At 45.0% G+C, this 16608-nt stretch overlaps 1 protein-coding gene and 1 pseudogene across 2 annotated transcripts; both read right to left on the reverse strand.

The window, feature by feature from the left end:
- Positions 1 to 4689: 4689 nt before the first annotated feature.
- LOC136518437 (blue copper protein 1b-like) lies at positions 4690 to 6531 on the reverse strand (annotated as a pseudogene).
- A 216-nt stretch (positions 6532 to 6747) lies between these two features.
- On the reverse strand, positions 6748 to 15649 carry LOC136518435 (protein SUPPRESSOR OF PHYA-105 1-like). 2 transcript variants are annotated; one of them, XM_066512094.1, is made up of 8 exons: positions 15020 to 15649; positions 13257 to 14915; positions 12386 to 12543; positions 10981 to 11830; positions 9851 to 9997; positions 9142 to 9459; positions 8991 to 9050; positions 6748 to 7684 (listed from the first exon to the last, which is right to left on the reverse strand). In XM_066512094.1, the coding sequence occupies exons 2-8, from the start codon at positions 14898 to 14900 to the stop codon at positions 7493 to 7495; spliced, it is 3369 nt and encodes a 1122-aa protein (XP_066368191.1). In that variant the 5' UTR covers positions 14901 to 14915; positions 15020 to 15649; the 3' UTR covers positions 6748 to 7492. The 2 variants fall into 2 exon arrangements, with proteins under 2 accessions (XP_066368191.1, XP_066368190.1); XM_066512093.1 differs by having other exon boundaries at positions 13257 to 15649.
- Between the last annotated feature and the right edge of the window lie 959 nt (positions 15650 to 16608).

The raw sequence follows: 16608 nt of genomic DNA on the forward strand, positions 1-16608 counted from the left end.
TCGTCGACTTCACATTCAACGACGTCATACATTTTTACTTCGTCTACATCAACTATACATGAAGATTCTCTCACGAGCAACAACCAAGATGGTCGGGGAGGGGTGCACTGGAGAAGCAATCCACATGATGAGACAAGCTTTGCATGGCACCCATGAGTGAAGGTCTAAAGGCACCGCGGTGACCATCTATGACAGCTTTGTCTACTAAATTACTTCGACTACATCGGCCAAGGCGTATCCACAAAAAAAGCCACCGAAGGCTCAAAGTCATGTGAAGGATCAAGTCTCTGAAGGCAAAATCATGAAGGTTCTAGCGATGGTAGCCTCCAAGGACAATTGAAGATGAAAGTACCCCATATCAATCTTTGTATGGATCTGAGTCATGTGTGTGCTCTTTTCTCCATGCCCCTTTTTTCCACAAGTTTTTTGGGATGGAGTTTTTTAGTGAGGCACACACGTGTAGGTTGTGAAGAGTGTTCCTTGCAGCCAAAGCCATAATTATAATTGGGCCTCCTATGGTAGAAATAGTTATTAGATCTTGTTCTAGCCAAAACCAAATATATATAAGGGATTGTTGTTGAGGTGAAAGGATCTAGGTGGCTAGAGAGGGGTGAATAGCTTATTAGAAAATTTCTCTACAATTGCAAAAACACTAGAGCAAAGTGACTAGACAGATATGAAGCCCTAATAGCAACTACTTTGCCTAGCTCTAATCCAACCAATGCAAGTCCCTACACAATTCTAGTAGCAAATGAATTCTACAACTAGAGCACTTCACCACACAAGGCTAGCAACTAAACTAGCTACATTGGAGAGCTAAACTAGTGAGCAACTAAACTAGCTACTTCTACCACTAGAGCTACAACTACACTAGTGAGCTACTGTACCAAACAACTACCACACACGGGCAATATGTATGAAATTAAAGCACAAGTGGGTAGTAGGCAAACCAAGTCGGGCAAGAGGGAGACAATCAATTTATCCCCGAGGTTCGGTTGTTTGTGACAACCTATGTTCTTGATGTGGCGAGTCTGAAGGTGAGTGATTCGTGCGCTAACAAGCCACTCAATCTTGAACCATGACTTGGGTGCCGTAAGAATCAAACTCAATGAGCACTCCAACTAGCCATGAGCATTCCACTAGAGGCCCTTTGCAATCTCAGTGAGGTGGGCTCAAAACCTCTCACAAATCACCAATCGGAGTTGACCAACAATCACCAACAAGCCCTCAATGATCATCGCTACTCCAAGCCATCTCGGCGGCGGCAACCACCAAGTAATAAGGAATCCATAGCCCAAACAATGAACTAGTGCCACTAGATGCAAATCAACTAAGAAAATGCACTAGATCTCTCCCAAACTCACTTTGGATCAAGCAACAAGCAAGGAGATGAGTGGGAGGTGTTCTTGAGAGCTCACACAAGTGTTGGATCAGTTAGATGCCAAGAGAGACCTTTTGGGGCTAGCCAACCTCTATCTATAGAGCCTCCCCAAGAAACCAGTCGTTGGGCTGGTGGGAAACAACTTGGCACCAAAGAAGCACCATCGAAGCATGTGCTCCACAGATGAACAACTCAAATTAAATCTAAAAATTAAACTTCCAACTGCTTTCTTCCGGTGAAAACTTAAGAGTACCCACCAGAGTAATCTAGTGCCCGCGCGCGCTCTAAGCCAAGCCAAACTAGCCGTTGGGATCTCCAATGGCTATATCCTTTACTCCGGTGGTCATCCAGTGGGGTCACCGGATCCGGTGACCCCCAAAACCTTACTTGCCATGCACCCAGAGCTACAAATAAACCTCCACCAGAAAAGTTTGGTGACAGCCACTGGGTTATCCAATGCTTGGTTCAAAAAGTATCACCAATTTAATAGTGCTAACTCATGCTCCGATGTCGCATTAGTGGCAACCACAGGATAAACCCGGTGGCATACCATACTTTGCAAACCCTTATGTGCACCACTTTCTCCAGTGACCTCCCCACTAGGGGCACCGAAGTTTTTCCAGTGAGCATAGGAACCCTGCACTAAGTTCTATTTTTCTCAAGCATCTCAATTCTGCTAACTCCAATATGTTCCAACATGAACATCTCCACCTTAGGTATTGAGTTATCTTTTAAAAAAAACATTTTCACTTGCATCTCACCACGTCACTAGGTCTAATGCATATGCAAAGTTAGTTCACACATAGTGGCACTTGGATAACCATTTAGTGTTAGAGTTCCTCTCTTAATAGTACGACTATCTATCCTAAACCTATCATGTATACCTTTACCTTTGGGTTTGCTCCTATCTTATTCTTTCCAAAGTTGAGCACTTTATCAACTTGTGGCCTTCTGCATCTCCACAATGGATGCAATCTAGCTCAACCCTTGGTGTGGACATCACCTAACTTAATCAACACTTAAGTCACATGGTTAGTCCACTAGTTGTCACTCAATTACCAAAACCAAACATAGGGCTTTCATGAGGGTTTTTCATATGCTAGGGCCCACCTTTGTGTGTAAAAGAGACCCAATATATACTAGGTTTAAGGGCATATGTGTAAAATATATAGGGGTCTAATTATAAATTTTGAAGACTTGTTTGTAATTTTTAAGTGCACCGAGGAAATGATTATAAACAACCATCTCCCCTCCTATAGATAGATCCCTAGGGCTTAGGAGGAGGGGAGAGGAATTTGTATCCCACTCTCTTGTAGTCTTGCTCACCTTCTCTAACTCTTCTCTCTATATTGGGGCAATCCTCGTCGATTAGATGCATTTATAAGCACTTTTCTTTCTTAGAAAACAAACAATGGTGTCAAGTCCAGTCAAAAGAAGAGTATGTTCTAATAGAAGATATGGAGCAAAACAAGGCCATAAATAAGATTGATGACAAGATTACCTTCATCGACGTTGTGTCGCATATGCTTGTAAGATTCATCTCCGAACGGGGGACTCGTCCATGGGAGAGGTGGCAGCTCCTGCTCACAGAACTCGGTATCCATTCCAATAACCCAGTTATTTTCTTTGCTCAGCATGAGATTTTGAATCTCACAAAAAGCATCGTAACAGTTGTCTCTCCAAACCGCCACGATAGTGTCCTCCTTTTGAGTTATTGGCAAAATTGTCGCATCCTTGGCTGCAATGGTACTGTGCTCAAATTTGAAACCTGCATGTGACAGGAAAAAAACGTTATTCAAAGCAATGGTCGAGTTCAGAATAGCAACACAAGTACACAACAACACCAAGTCTATTGTTTTAAGTACTAGAGATAACCACAACAGTAACATGACAAATTGATAATCATTACTGTGAGGATAGTAGAGGTGGTTCGCAAATTGTAGTAAACAGATAAAAATGATTTTTCCAAAGGGGGCAGAGGAAAAATGTAACACTTGTGATTGTTCGTCATATTATTGAGAACCTAGGTAGGCTGAGAGACTGGGTCCATGCCTCCATGGTAATAGCCTTGTGCCATGGGAGAGGGAAACAAACAAACTTTCCTGAGCATACCAGTGTGCTCAACGCATAGGCCCCGTTCAGCTTACCCAGAAAACGGCACTATTCAGCTTGTTTTTTCAGCCAGAATAGTATTTTTCTCTCACAAGAATTCAGCCAGAACATTGTTTTCAGCCAGTTTCAGCCATAATTCAGCAAGCCGAACGGGGGATGTTCAGTCAGAAGCTTATAAGTCAAGAAGAAAACTCAATTCCTGACCGTGTCTTGACTAAAACAAGTTAAGCCCGGTCGGAGTTGCCTACCACGCACCACGCTGACGCTTGGGACTTGGGTGCGCGGGGCAGGAAGTTGGCGGTTGCCGTAGCCGGTGGGGTGGATTTTGTTTTACAAGGCGTTTTTTTACAACATGTTTTACAAGGCTTTGGAAGATTTGTAGCTTGAGAGTGAGGGGTTGTTTGGTTCTTCGGAAGAACCTTGCCTCACCTCGCTCAGCAAGAAATCAAACAGAATAGGATGCTTGTTTTCCTTGCCCTACTACCTTGATTTTTGTGCAAGCAAGTTCCCTCCAAGGCTAGGAGAGTCAAATTGGCTCCCCTCACTGGGCAAAGCTAGCCTCGCCTAGCTAAGCAACGCTAGGCAAACCCGGTCATACATCCAAGCATGCCCTGAATTGGAAGAAGAAGAGGCGTGATTTTGAGGCTGTTTGGTACAGCTAGTGAGCTTCACCAGTAAAGCTATTTTTTTTTCTTCGGTTTCATAAAGTAGCTTTCCTAGTGAAGCTAATACTGTTTTTTTTAAATGGTAAAATAGCTTGGATAGCAGAGAGAAGGCTGGAAGAAGCTAGTATTTTCAGCTTTTGGCTAGGGAACAGTGCATGTGAGTGAAAAACATCTTCTAAGGAGAAAATGTTTCATTCAGACCTGTTTGGTGCGAGAAGCGGAAAAACAGTTTTGTGAAGCTATGGGAAAAGTTGTACCCTTCAATGGATCATGTCGGGCCTGGGCTTGTGTGGACATCGATTGGGCCAAATCTGATCACGTGGTCGAGTGCACGTAGGCGGTGTTTTATTTCACCTCTTGTTAATTGTTATTACTGGAGGTGTCTTCGCAGTTCCCAGTGAAAGTAGATCATCTACATCCACAAATTTGCAACGATGGATTCACAACTTATAGAACAAGGTTAATTTTCGCAGTTAGTTATCTTTTTAATAAAAGAATATAACATTTCAGCCTCCAACATTCACGGATGAATGAGTATAACCATTTATATTAGACATAAGGTGCTTAGACCACACTTCACCATAAGATGATACAAAGACATAAGACAAAGTGATGAGACTCAAGTCCCTATCCTAAACCGACTTTGCCATCCAAACTTGATGCGGAATTCCAAAATCATGGCATGGCCTTCCGCAGGCAGACTGTCTTCCCCTAGTAAAGACAACACATGATATATCTTGCACAAATTCGAACCTCGAGCGCCCAAAGCCTATGCGCCATGTTTGAGCCGGAGCAGCCGTGGAGTGCCCAAATGGATCTTGCTCGTGTTGCTTGTATGTAAGAGAGAATTCGTTATTGGCTCGGGGCAGATTTTTTTTTTCCTTTTCTAAAAAACACATCTCGTAAACTGCATTTTAAGCGATCCTCATCCCACATCCCCACGGATCTGCGGCACTATGGATTGTCGCGTGCAATAGCAGCTCAACGACGATGGGGAGCAAAATTTCAGGTAAATTTGCAGCCAAATGCCAAAGCGAAAGGCAAATTTCCTAGTCCTAGTCCCACCACATGCACACGCCAACAGCACGACACTGATACACATACACCCAACAAGCAACGCCAACGACAGGAATCGCCAATCTACGGCGGCGGTGTGCCAATTCACACGGCCATTAGCAGCGTGGACGCCAGGCACAGGCAGGCGGCGGCGAGCGCCGCGCCCGCGTGGGCCAAGAGCCGGGCGGAGGCGCCGGAGCTGCTGTCCGCGTCGTCGTCATCCTCGTCCGTGTCCGGCGGCGGCGGCGCGACGAGGAGGACGTTGATGGCGAGCTTCTGCCCGACCTCGCAGTGCTCGCCGACGCCGCAGAAGTAGAAGCGCTGGCCAGGCTCCGTGAGCTCGATGATGGTCGGCCCGCTCTGGTACCGGCTGGTGATGTTGTGCATGCTGCACGCGTCGAACAGCTCCCGCGTCGGCACCTCCACGATGTTGTGCACCCCGCTCCGGTACAGGAACACTGGCGGTAGCCAAATGAACGCAAGAGAGCACCGGCTCATCATCATCATCATTCATGCATGCAGCACGCGTCGTGGAAATTGATCAAAAGTGCGCGCGCGGCCGCCTTACTCAGCTTGTCGCCGATGCTGATCTGCCTGGTGCGCGCCCAGTCCTCGTAGTACGTCCTGTTGGGGGGCATCCGCCACCCTTTGCCGGCGCCGACGATGTGGTATATCCCGGCGGTCGAGCCGGAGACGAGGGACGCCATGACTGGCCGAGAGGAGCAACAAGGCGTGCCGGCTCCTCCTACGCTCCATGCTCGACCACCGATCCCTGCCGCTTGTCGCTTCTTCCTTCCTCTGCTAGCTTAGCCCCTGTCCCTCGCGTCGTCCTCCCTCTCTTCCCTGGGCCGGACGGAACCTTCCCTTTCCTCCCCTCCCGGAAACAAAGACTGCAATGGCAGAAAGGGAGACGTAGGTGGAGGGGGGACGGCGCGCGGCGAGCAAAATTGGAGGCAAATTGAGGAGTTTTGGTTGAGTCCATGGACGTCTACCTATTTTTGAGACGGGTTTGCTGCCGTCTCTCCGCTCCAAAGTTGGCAAATCATTGGGGGTCACAGATGGGAAACCGATGGGAGTAGCATACACACCTGTGATTTTTCCATGTCTGGCCGGTCGCGTGAACAAATTCAGTCGCCCGTCTCTGCTTGATTCATGCAACCCCCTTTGTTGTTTGCAATTGTTTTTGTTTTCTATATATTCTCCAATTTTGATGCTCTGTTCTTGATATCAACTCGAGTGTCCCTATTAGTTCGTGGCCTGATTACGTACGAGTTGATAACTGCAATACCTCTATGTGACTCATGTTGACAACAAGATTAATCAGATACACGCTCAGCTCGTATATATCGTAAATGCAAAATACTCCGTACTACCAGGCCAGGCAAACGAGCATCAACAGTGGAGAGTGGAAAAGACTTGGCCAGCCAGCTCGTGCGCAGGCATAAGCAAATAAGCAGAGCTCCACTGCAGGTCTGCAGCCGTGCTACAGTCCCTTGTTCCAGACAAAACATCAACAGAATAACCATTTACATGTATGAATCTGCCATTAATTAATCTTTTCAGAAGACCATTCATTATACTTAACTCATGATCTAGTCTTTTGAGCATTCTACTCTAGTTACAACTTACAAGGCCTTTCATTAGGCAGCCCTAAATATATGTACAATAATGAAGGGGGATAGAAAATTATTAGACACATTCTCCTTAAAACATTCACAGCACGATTAACTTCTTCGAGCTACAGGATCATTTTTCCTTTCTTTCCATTGTTTGCTCTTAACAGTCATAGCAAGTCCCGCGCACATCAAAACTGGGTTAAATTCCCACTGATTAAGGCACCACGGCAGCCTGCATGGTATATTTCATCAACCCCAGGGGCCCCTAATTCTGTACAGACCTGGGGCCCTCCTTAAGACGATGAATAGCTACCATGTCAAAATGCCACAGAGATTTACAGACACAACAAATAGAGATGAGGCCATCATACTCTTGAAAATTTTCTTTGCTTTGCTTGGGAGTTTCAAGCAAAGCTTCCAATAACCAATGATTGGTGTTGTAGGTTGCTTGCATAGAGTAGTTGCATCTTTTAGTGCCCTGGCAAAACAGTGAAATGCAGACCTAGAAGAGGTAACCAATGCTTAGTGCTTCCATTGAGGATGCAGACACTGGATAAGCAGGGCCATCAGAGCATCACCAAGGGCACGAAAGCATCACAGGCCTGCATTGGCGCATGGCAACCCTAGAACCTTCTTCTCCAATATGACTCTCATTGGATCATTCACACAAGCTCAAGCACTTTGATGCTACCACTGGAGTTGGCAGCCACTACCATGTTTGACTTCCCTCTCCAGCAAACACTCGACACAAATTGCTGGTTATCTTCATTTGTCACTTGTCCAGTTATCGGGTCAATAGAACCAAACCTATGAGAAGTTATTGGCATGGGGAAAGTTTTGTAGTAAGAAAACACCTGCACACACCAAAAGGCACATGAGCAATCCTTCTACTTAATAGATTCATCTATATGTTTCTTTTGTTAATAAAAAAATCAATATGCTTCATTGATATTCCAATGAAAAAATGGGAGGATTTCAGATTTGCCAAAGAACAGGTAGTGAAAACAAAAGATTGCAACTTTTCATTGGCAAAATCAAAATCAAAATACAGGTGTTTCTTGGTTCCAAATACAAAATTTGCCATAAATAAATATGTGAACTGAATTTCAGAAGCTGAAGATTTCCCAGTGCAACGTTCCATATTAGTAAATCTCAACAGATTGTCAATCCAACTTGCAATCTGTCACCTTGGTGTGATATAGTAACTACCAAAATTGCCTGTGCGTTGCAACAGCACTAAAATCAAAGAAATGCATGAGTTGGTTCCATGATAAAGCTGTTTGAGAAGATTAGGGTAGGGGGTGCAACTGATTTGTGTTTAGTGGCTGGGTGATAAAGAGAAATATAGGGGGTAGAATGGTGGAATGACAGGCACATCAACACCAAGTCCACTGTTTTAAGTACTAGAGATAACCACAGCATCAACATGAGAAATTGAGAATTATCACTGTAAGGATGAGAGAGATGGTTCGCAAATTGTAGTAAACAGATAAAGGTGATTTTTCCAAAGGGGGGCAGAGGAAAAAATGTAACACTTGTGATTGTTAGTCATATTACTGAGAACCTGGGTAGGCTGAGAGACTGGGTCCATGCCTCCATGGTAATAGCCTTGTGCTATGGCCTATGGGAGAGGGGGGAAACAAACACAATTTCCTGATCATACCAATGTGCTCAACACATAGATGTTCAGTCAGAAGCTTGTAACTGAAGAAGAAAACTCAATTCCTTTTTGCAGGATTTGCTTGGGCTATGTGGACTTCCAGAATAAGATGGCAATTGAAAAGCATTTACCTAAGGCCCCAACTGATGTGATCTACATTGCGTTATCATTGATGCAGAGGTGGCGTCAACCTTAAGGAGAAGGATCAGGAGCGAATTTCCCAGGTGAAGGACTCCATTATGAGTTGGCTCAAGGGGTTCAAGCCCAGTATCATGATGCTCTCAGTCTCAGATGTTGGCGAAATTTAGTGCTTGTACTAGGGCTTTTGTTATCGAGTTCTTTCTTTGTAACTGGTAACCCCTAGTAATTCTTGTACTGTTACATTGCTTTCTTAAAAGCAGAGGTAAAAACTCTTTAAAAAAAATCAATTCCTGACTGTGTCTTAACTAAAACAAGTGCTGCATGACAGGGAAAATGTATGCATGAAACAAAATACTCACTTCATTGGTTTCAGAGCCACAAGTTATGTATCCATCATTAACAGATAGCCCTACAAAATTCTGCACAAGCATTATTAGTAAGGTTCAGATTAATTCCACAAACAAGTTAATGTAAGAAAACAAACATGCAGTACATAAAACCTTCTCATACCTTCTCGTTGGTATGACCATTCAGAGTCAGGCTGCAAGAATCGGTAGATAATCCACTGCAATTAGTCCGGTTAAGATCCCATATCTTCAATGTGTTGTCGGTTGATGCAGAGATAAGTGTTTCTGGATCCAAGAACCTTACATAACTGACAGCTTTTCCATGTCCCGAAATAGTACACCAAGGTATCCTTGTGTTCCTCAGATCATAACAGTATATCTTGTAATCAGCTGAACCAAAAGCTAGCATGTGGGAGGAGTATGGAGAGAATTGTACACAGCATACATTCGCCACATTTCTGATTGTATCAATACAATTTCTCTGAGAAAAAAAATAAATGCTATTAAAACATAGTATGAACTGAAGTTATGGAGGGTAAAAGTAGGGGTCGACGGTCGACCGTCTACACACATGCACTGCAGATTTCTGTGTACTGTGATATATCCTATTTAGCTTTCAGCCTTCAAAATATGTTATCATTCAAGGGACAGCCAAAAAAATGACAGCTAGATGACTTTTGGTATGTCTTTCTTTTTGAACGAAGACTTTGATATGTCTCTGTCTCACCTTAAGTATCAATTATCTAAAATGGTTTTAACTCAGGATACAAGATATGAATGACATAACACCCATGCTCAAAATAAGGACTCAAGTAAGAAAACTGCCTCATAAGCTGATAAAGAAAAGAGTGGGATGTATTTCAGTAACATGCCTGATTAATACTCCATACTTTCACGCAACAATCATCACTACCACTTGCCAACTTAGTAGGGTCGACTTCTGAAAAACTCACAGACCAAGCCCTTTTCCGGTGCTCTGTAAACTGTGTGAATCCTTGACCAGAGCTGGCATCCCATAGCTGCATTTCACAATATTAATGAAGCCAAATGGTTAAAAAAAAGGAAACACGGGAATAACACAAAGTCCATCTCCCAGAGCATGACGCTTATAGCAGAGAGGCTTTTGCTCTTTGGTGTAAAGTATCTAGGGAACAGTAAAGAGGTATCCAAACCATAATAAAATTATAATCGAGGGGAAAAGGTAGGAGCTCAAAAATTAAACATGTAGCGATTGAGCATTGCTGAGGGCTAAAATGCTAAATGATAAGGACTGCTGCTTTTCACATGAAGCAACTAGAAGATCCAAGCGGTCTAGATATGAAATGATGTTATTGGCCTGCCTACATAAATAACTACCCTTGTTATCCTCAACACCTTAGGCCTTGTTTGGCTGCACTCTAATCCACCCCAATCCACATGTATTGGGGTGGATTGGGGTGAAGTGCAGCCAAACAAACCCTTAAGCTTTTCAGTAGAACATGTGCATCAAATTCAACAAAAGAAAATGCAATTCTCAAACAATGACCAGTAAGCCTAAAGCTCACCATATTCACCTTCACAAGTTCACAGTACTTGTTTTAACAATCAACATACTTGATTACTTGTGCTCCGTCTCAGATAATAATACTGATCAAAAAGAAGGCATCCAAACAGAAGAAATTGGCACAAGAGACAGAATGCCTTCACCAAAGCTAAAACTATGAGGATGTGAAGTGTAAATCAGTAGACAGCTTATGGAACACAGATCTGTGCCCACAACATAAACCAATCTAATTAGATTGACAATGTCTCAAATTTACAGTCAGCATTTTTTGGTGCATTACTAAAAGCAGCATCACCAAATTATATAAGATCAAATCCATCTGAACCGGATAAATGGTGTCATCAAAAGAAATATAGGAAAACTACATGCAAGGGCTGAAAAATATGCCAACTTGTTCATGGATGATAATATAAATGGGTATCTTGGGAATTATATAGCAGCATACAGTTAGATACATACCTGAACAGTGCCATCATAGTCTGTTGATGCCAGGTAGTTTTTTATATAGTTGTTCCAACAGACACAGCTAAGCCTTGACTTGCTAGGCATCTCTACCAGTGGGTAATGAATATCAACACGATCATTTAAGAGTGCATCAAATTCAAATATTTTTATTTTCTTTGAAACTCCAGCAGCAGCAAAATATTCTTCATCCCTATCAAAACTCAACGAACAGATGACATTCGGAGAGTTAAGTATATCTGCATTCTTCAGAATTCCTCGTACCTCAAACCTATTGTGCCGGGCATATTTGCATAAACCATCAAAAAAGCATCCAAGACGGTCTGTTTTCTCACCCTTAGCATCAGAATCACTGTGAAGTTGATGGAAATTTTCACGGACCCTCAATGCCTCGTTATCTGGACATTTGATTGCATTAGTTTCACAGGTGTCCACAGAGGACCTCATGGAGTAATATGCATTTTCAAGCTGCACCAAATTCCTCATTACCCTCTCCTCATATACGCTCGACTTGCACGATGCCGGTAGCAAACCTGACAGCAATGCACCTTGAAGGGCACTCACAGAAGCTCCTGACAAAGCACCAGAACTTGGCAGTACATCCGTGTCCTCTAAACTCAATCTCATTCTTGCTGAGTGTCTTCTCTCAACCTCTGTGATATCTGTTTCTAAGCTTCCAAGCTCTGCTGATAACTTGGCAGCCAGCATCTCCTTTTCTTTTTTCAATTGAGAAAGGAAGTTAAGTAGCAAACTAGATTCAGTGTCATCTTCACTGATGGAAACTGGTGTCTGATCTAACAAGGACAAATCCCGACCCTCATTTATCAAGTCACATCCAAGAATCTCTCTGAAAAATCAGTAAGCTGGCTATTAGGCACGAACAGCTATATAATTATTATTTCCAGTCTTCAGACGGCAAAGAAACATCAGCTAAAAGGGCACGAAAGGGATAATACTAAGCATATCTAACATATTTCCGCATGCGATGAATGGCAGAAGTAATCCTTATACTTGGAAACATTTTTCTAAGTCGAACACTTCTAAATGAACTTCAGGTGTTATTTCATGGCATAAGTTAGGTATACATTTAAATTCATGGTATGGATTATAGACAAAGCTAAATAATCAGATAAAACCTGAACTAGAAGTACAGTTGTGTTGAACAGAAGCAAAGAAAGTAACAAATATAAGAAGCTGAGTGTGATAGAGCTTATTTATGCTATAAAATATTTCAAAGCTCTAGCACTTCTTCCATAGGACAAACAGTTATCTAAACTCAACTGTACCGTACAAAATTCACCAGATACAAGAAGATTGGCCTTTACTTATATCAAACTAATTTACTAATCAGTAAGCATTTTTTCTTATTTTGCCTCCAAATGAGAGAGATGAATAAACTCACTTTGCTTTTGGTCTTGAACAAGGATCTGGATGCAGTAACCAAAGGCAGAAGCCAGCCTCCTTGGGACTTTCTGAAAGAAAATTTGGAGGCAGGATGCGTTGGCGAAGATTTGACATTGCAGCACAGTGCACCTCCCATGTCTCAGAACAGCAAAAGAGCTGACAAAAATATTAGATTTATTAAATACCTTGCCTGGCAGACTTCAGATAGAATCTTACACATCAGTCAGAAACAAGAGGATATATAATCTACAGAATCACACGGAATCTGTGCACGCATGGTGCTAGTGGTACAAGTGGAATTATCCTATAATAACAAGAGACTACATAATGCATATAGTAAGAACAAGGGTATCAGTCGGCATTCACATGTAATTAAGGTAATCGTAGACTATCATAATTCCATGGTCTTAGGCCTCAATAGCAATTGGAAAGATGGAAACCACAACCAGATTCGTTATAAGGTGCATGTGTGATGCAAATATGCTGCATAGCAAGGTGCTTTCAGCATTCCAAGAGCTGATGCACCAATAAAAAGCAGAATGCCTATCGTATTTTTTCATTGGCAATGGAGATCACCATGTGAAAGGGAAACAACTATCTCACAATTGATGTGATTATCTGTGTCGTTTTTTAATTTTCCTGACATGCTATCCTTTCATGTTTAACATGTGGTGGGAAACACCATGGTATGCATGTTGGAAGTCCAACCGCTCATATTAGATTTTAGGTAGACCACTTGAATTTGCTAGTAAATGATTAGTAATATACCATCCGCAAAATTACAAATTGCAGTTGCACAATGTCACATCACTTCTACAGAACCAATATGGGTACTGCTAAGAAAAATGACACTGAAGTATTTGATATACCTCGAATAGAAGAACCCCAAGGCTGTAGATGTTTGATGGGAATGTCCCTTTAAATTGACTGAGCTCCTCTGGGCTTTTGTACCAGCTTTCCTCAAGATTCCTCAATTCAAATGCTGATTGTTGGTTGCCAGAACTAGATACATGTTGAGCACAAGATGTATTACTGCCATATGGTTCGACGAACTTAAAACGTTCTCTGGCAGTGTAACTAAAATTTTCTTGCCTCGAAACACCTGGATTGGCATCTTCATTTTGATTGTCGCATATTTGGTCAGTCCAAAACATATTTGCTGGTCGCCTGGTAGCAACTGAGCCTTGCTCACCAACCTTTTGATACTTCAGCATCAAATTTCCATGGCCATTAGACTCTTGGTGATCAATTCTATGGCCAAAAGCCCTTTTTCTATTCACAAGATCTTCTCTAGCAACCTCTTGTTTGATTGATGTTGGCAAATCTTGTGTAGTATAAGAACCGATATATTTAACTTGATTTGAAGATAGGGTCGTAAAATATGACGGTCGCAAATGCTGTAAAGTAAAACCCTGTGCGTGACACTTATCCACAAGATCAAGGATCTGCTTAAACAAATGCATTTTCTCAAACTTGGTCATTGTTTGCCGCCCAGGCTTAATCAGTTCCCTCAGGCTAGTTCCCTCAGAGTGGGATTTCGCAACATTTCCACCAGTACTGAAAAGCATAGGGTCCACTCTGGCCTTAGAATCATGAATTGAGGTAGGAATAGTCGGAATCTTGTCCAAAGGGTCTCTGGGTCTTGCATTAGCTTGCACTTGGATCTCCTCCCGTGCTCCTTGGTACGCAACCCCTTTACCTTTTGATTTGCTTTGAAGTGGTGATCCTAGAGCCCCAGATGGGGGTGCCACAGTCTTACTTCTCATCCGGTCAAGAATCCTGTTCGAGAAGCTGCTTACTTTAAGAGCACTGTCCTGATTAGACCATGGAGACAAGAGAATCTGCTGGCTGTGAAACGGCGTCATGAACTCATTATTGACATATCCAACACGACTCACAGGTGCCTCGTTGCCGGACGCATCGTTGTTCCTTGAGATGATATTGTTGGCAAGGCTCGTCGCCAGATTTTCCCTGCTAGAAGCATCAGCAGCCCTCAAGTTTGCAATGTTGCCATAACTCAGTGCGGCGGCGTTTTCCCTGCTGGCCAAATCGCTAGTTCTCCGGGCCATCCGTGTGAAGTTACCCCACAGGCCCTTAATAACAGTAGGCCTATCCCCGCTGCTTGTGCTCCCACCAGCAGAAACCTCGGGCTGGACATCAGTGTTGATGCAATTCTTCAATGTGAGCTCCTCCACCCTCTCTTCCGCCTCATGGTCCAAGCCACGCTGCGTCACGCTGTCGGGCCTGGACTCAGAATTGGACAGGCCGACGCTGGTGAGGCCCCTCGCGCCGTCCGAGCTGCCCCCAAACCCGCCCAGCGAGGTGAAGAAGGGGAAGTGCTCGGACCAGTCGTCCCGCAGGAGCGGCGTGGCCAGCTCCAGCGCCTCGCTGCCGGACGGCTGCGGCGGCGCCACCGCCGCGGGCTGCCCATTCTCCTTGGAGCCCTTAATCTGCACATCCCCGGCCGCGCCGTCGCCGGCGCCGCCCACCTCCGCCGCCGTCGTCCCTTCCATCGCACCAAACCTACCCTGCGAAAACCGCGCGGCCCGCTCGCAATAAGGTCACGGCGCACGGGCGCAGTCGCACAAAGCCAAAACCGCCCCAGGACCGATTCAGCGGCGGGGAGCCATACCTCGCGGCGAGCGCGCGCAGCAGACCAGCAGCGAGCCGCTCGCGCGGCGCATCCTCAGCGCAGCGCCGCCACAAGCCCCGGACCCCCTCCCGCGAGCGGTTCCAGGCCACGGGTTAGGAGGATTCGCCCGATCCAAACAGCCACATTCGCCGCGGCGAAAGAGGGCCACACGTTACCGAGGTCGAGCCGCGGAGGGCCCTGCGGGAGCGCGGAGGCCCGGCCACCGGCGCCGGGAGCAGCGCGGACGGGGCGCCCGGGAATTTCCCGAAACGGAAAGCCGCCTAGGTTTCCCTTTTTTCTCTCTCTCTCTCTCTCTCTCGCCGTCCGACCCTCTCTGCTCCGCCTGCTTTCTTCCCCTCCCCTTGCGAGCGAGCGAGCGTGGCGTGCTGGATGAGTGGATGGAAGGGGAGGGAAGAACTACTACTACTCGAGTAGTCGCCACGGCAGTCGCTGATGGGTGGGGAAACGAATTTTCTTCCGACGCGAGCTCTGCTTTTGCTGCCTCTTTTCCGGGTTGGCTTCCGCCCGGACGGCTCACGCTTTCGGGCGGAGGCATCTGGAGCACGCCATGGGTGGGCTCGCGCGTCGTCGCGGCCTCTTGCAACCCTGGCCGCTTGTTTCGGCCAGGAATCCTCGAGTTCGGTGCGGGTTCTGTGGTGCCGGGCCAGCCACTCGTGGAAAGGGAATTGAGAACTATCGGCCTGTTCCGTTAGGTCTGTTCCGTTGGCTGGTTCGTATAGTTGCTGGTTCGTTTACGTGAGAGAAGTACTGCTGGCTGGTTCGCGTGAATAGTATCTATGTGAGAGGGCTGGCCAGCCAGCCGCTCCCAGCCGATCAGGTGGTATATCCAACTGAAGAGACAGTTTGATACACCACCTCAGTTTCATTAGTGAAGAGGAGCTGAAAAACAGATTCGATTATTCAAATAGCATGTTTGGTGAGAAGCTGAAAATAACTTTGTAAAACTAAAAGAGAATTTTATACCAAACATGCCCTAACTATTGCTTTCTACCGTTACTAGTACGTAGTAGTTTTAGGGCATGCGCCGAGCTTGCCCCCACAGGAAACTTAGAAAATATATTTTAAAGCTGGAGAAAGAAGACACTAAGAGGTTATCCGGTTATTTGGGTGCAATATTCAGGACATGGAATTGAATTGGGTTCAATAGCAAACTAGCTTTGGTATAAATTGACCAAAACTCAAATTTGGTTGTTCGGATGCCTATTATTAGCTTTTGGAATCCTAGGGAGGGGCATCGGTCGTGGGGGGAAGAAGAAGGCCTCACTACCACAAGCCATGTTGCCCCGCAGGCGATCATGGCGGCTACGCCTGCGGCAAGTTGGGGCGGAGGCACGTCGGGCGCCACATCAGGTGGTGGATGGTCAGGGGCGGGGCGGCAGGATCTGAAGCGTGTCGAGCGGTGGAAGGTCAGGGGTGATGCATCGGAAGTGGGTATGCGTAAGGGGCAACGACAAGGCGTTAATGGTGGGTCAGGCCACGTGACTCGGTATTGAAGATGATGGGTCAAGTATACTGAATATCGCTTGGTGTTAGGGTCAAATTCTAATTTAAACGATCAAACAACTGCG

Source organism: Miscanthus floridulus, chromosome 17 (assembly GCF_019320115.1).
Source record: "Miscanthus floridulus cultivar M001 chromosome 17, ASM1932011v1, whole genome shotgun sequence".
NCBI classification, from domain to species: domain Eukaryota; kingdom Viridiplantae; phylum Streptophyta; class Magnoliopsida; order Poales; family Poaceae; genus Miscanthus; species Miscanthus floridulus.

Bases quoted from the DNA above. Each gene is read 5' to 3' on its own strand.
- LOC136518435 (XM_066512094.1), bottom strand. From the start codon at position 14,900: ATGGAAGGGACGACGGCGGCGGAGGTGGGCGGCGCCGGCGACGGCGCG. The intron at 11,831-12,385 runs GTGAGTTTATTC...CTGATTTTTCAG, and splicing joins TGTTCAAGACCAAAAGCAAA to AGAGATTCTTGGATGTGACT. The intron at 9,998-10,980 runs GTATGTATCTAA...TGTGAAATGCAG, and splicing joins ACTATGATGGCACTGTTCAG to CTATGGGATGCCAGCTCTGG.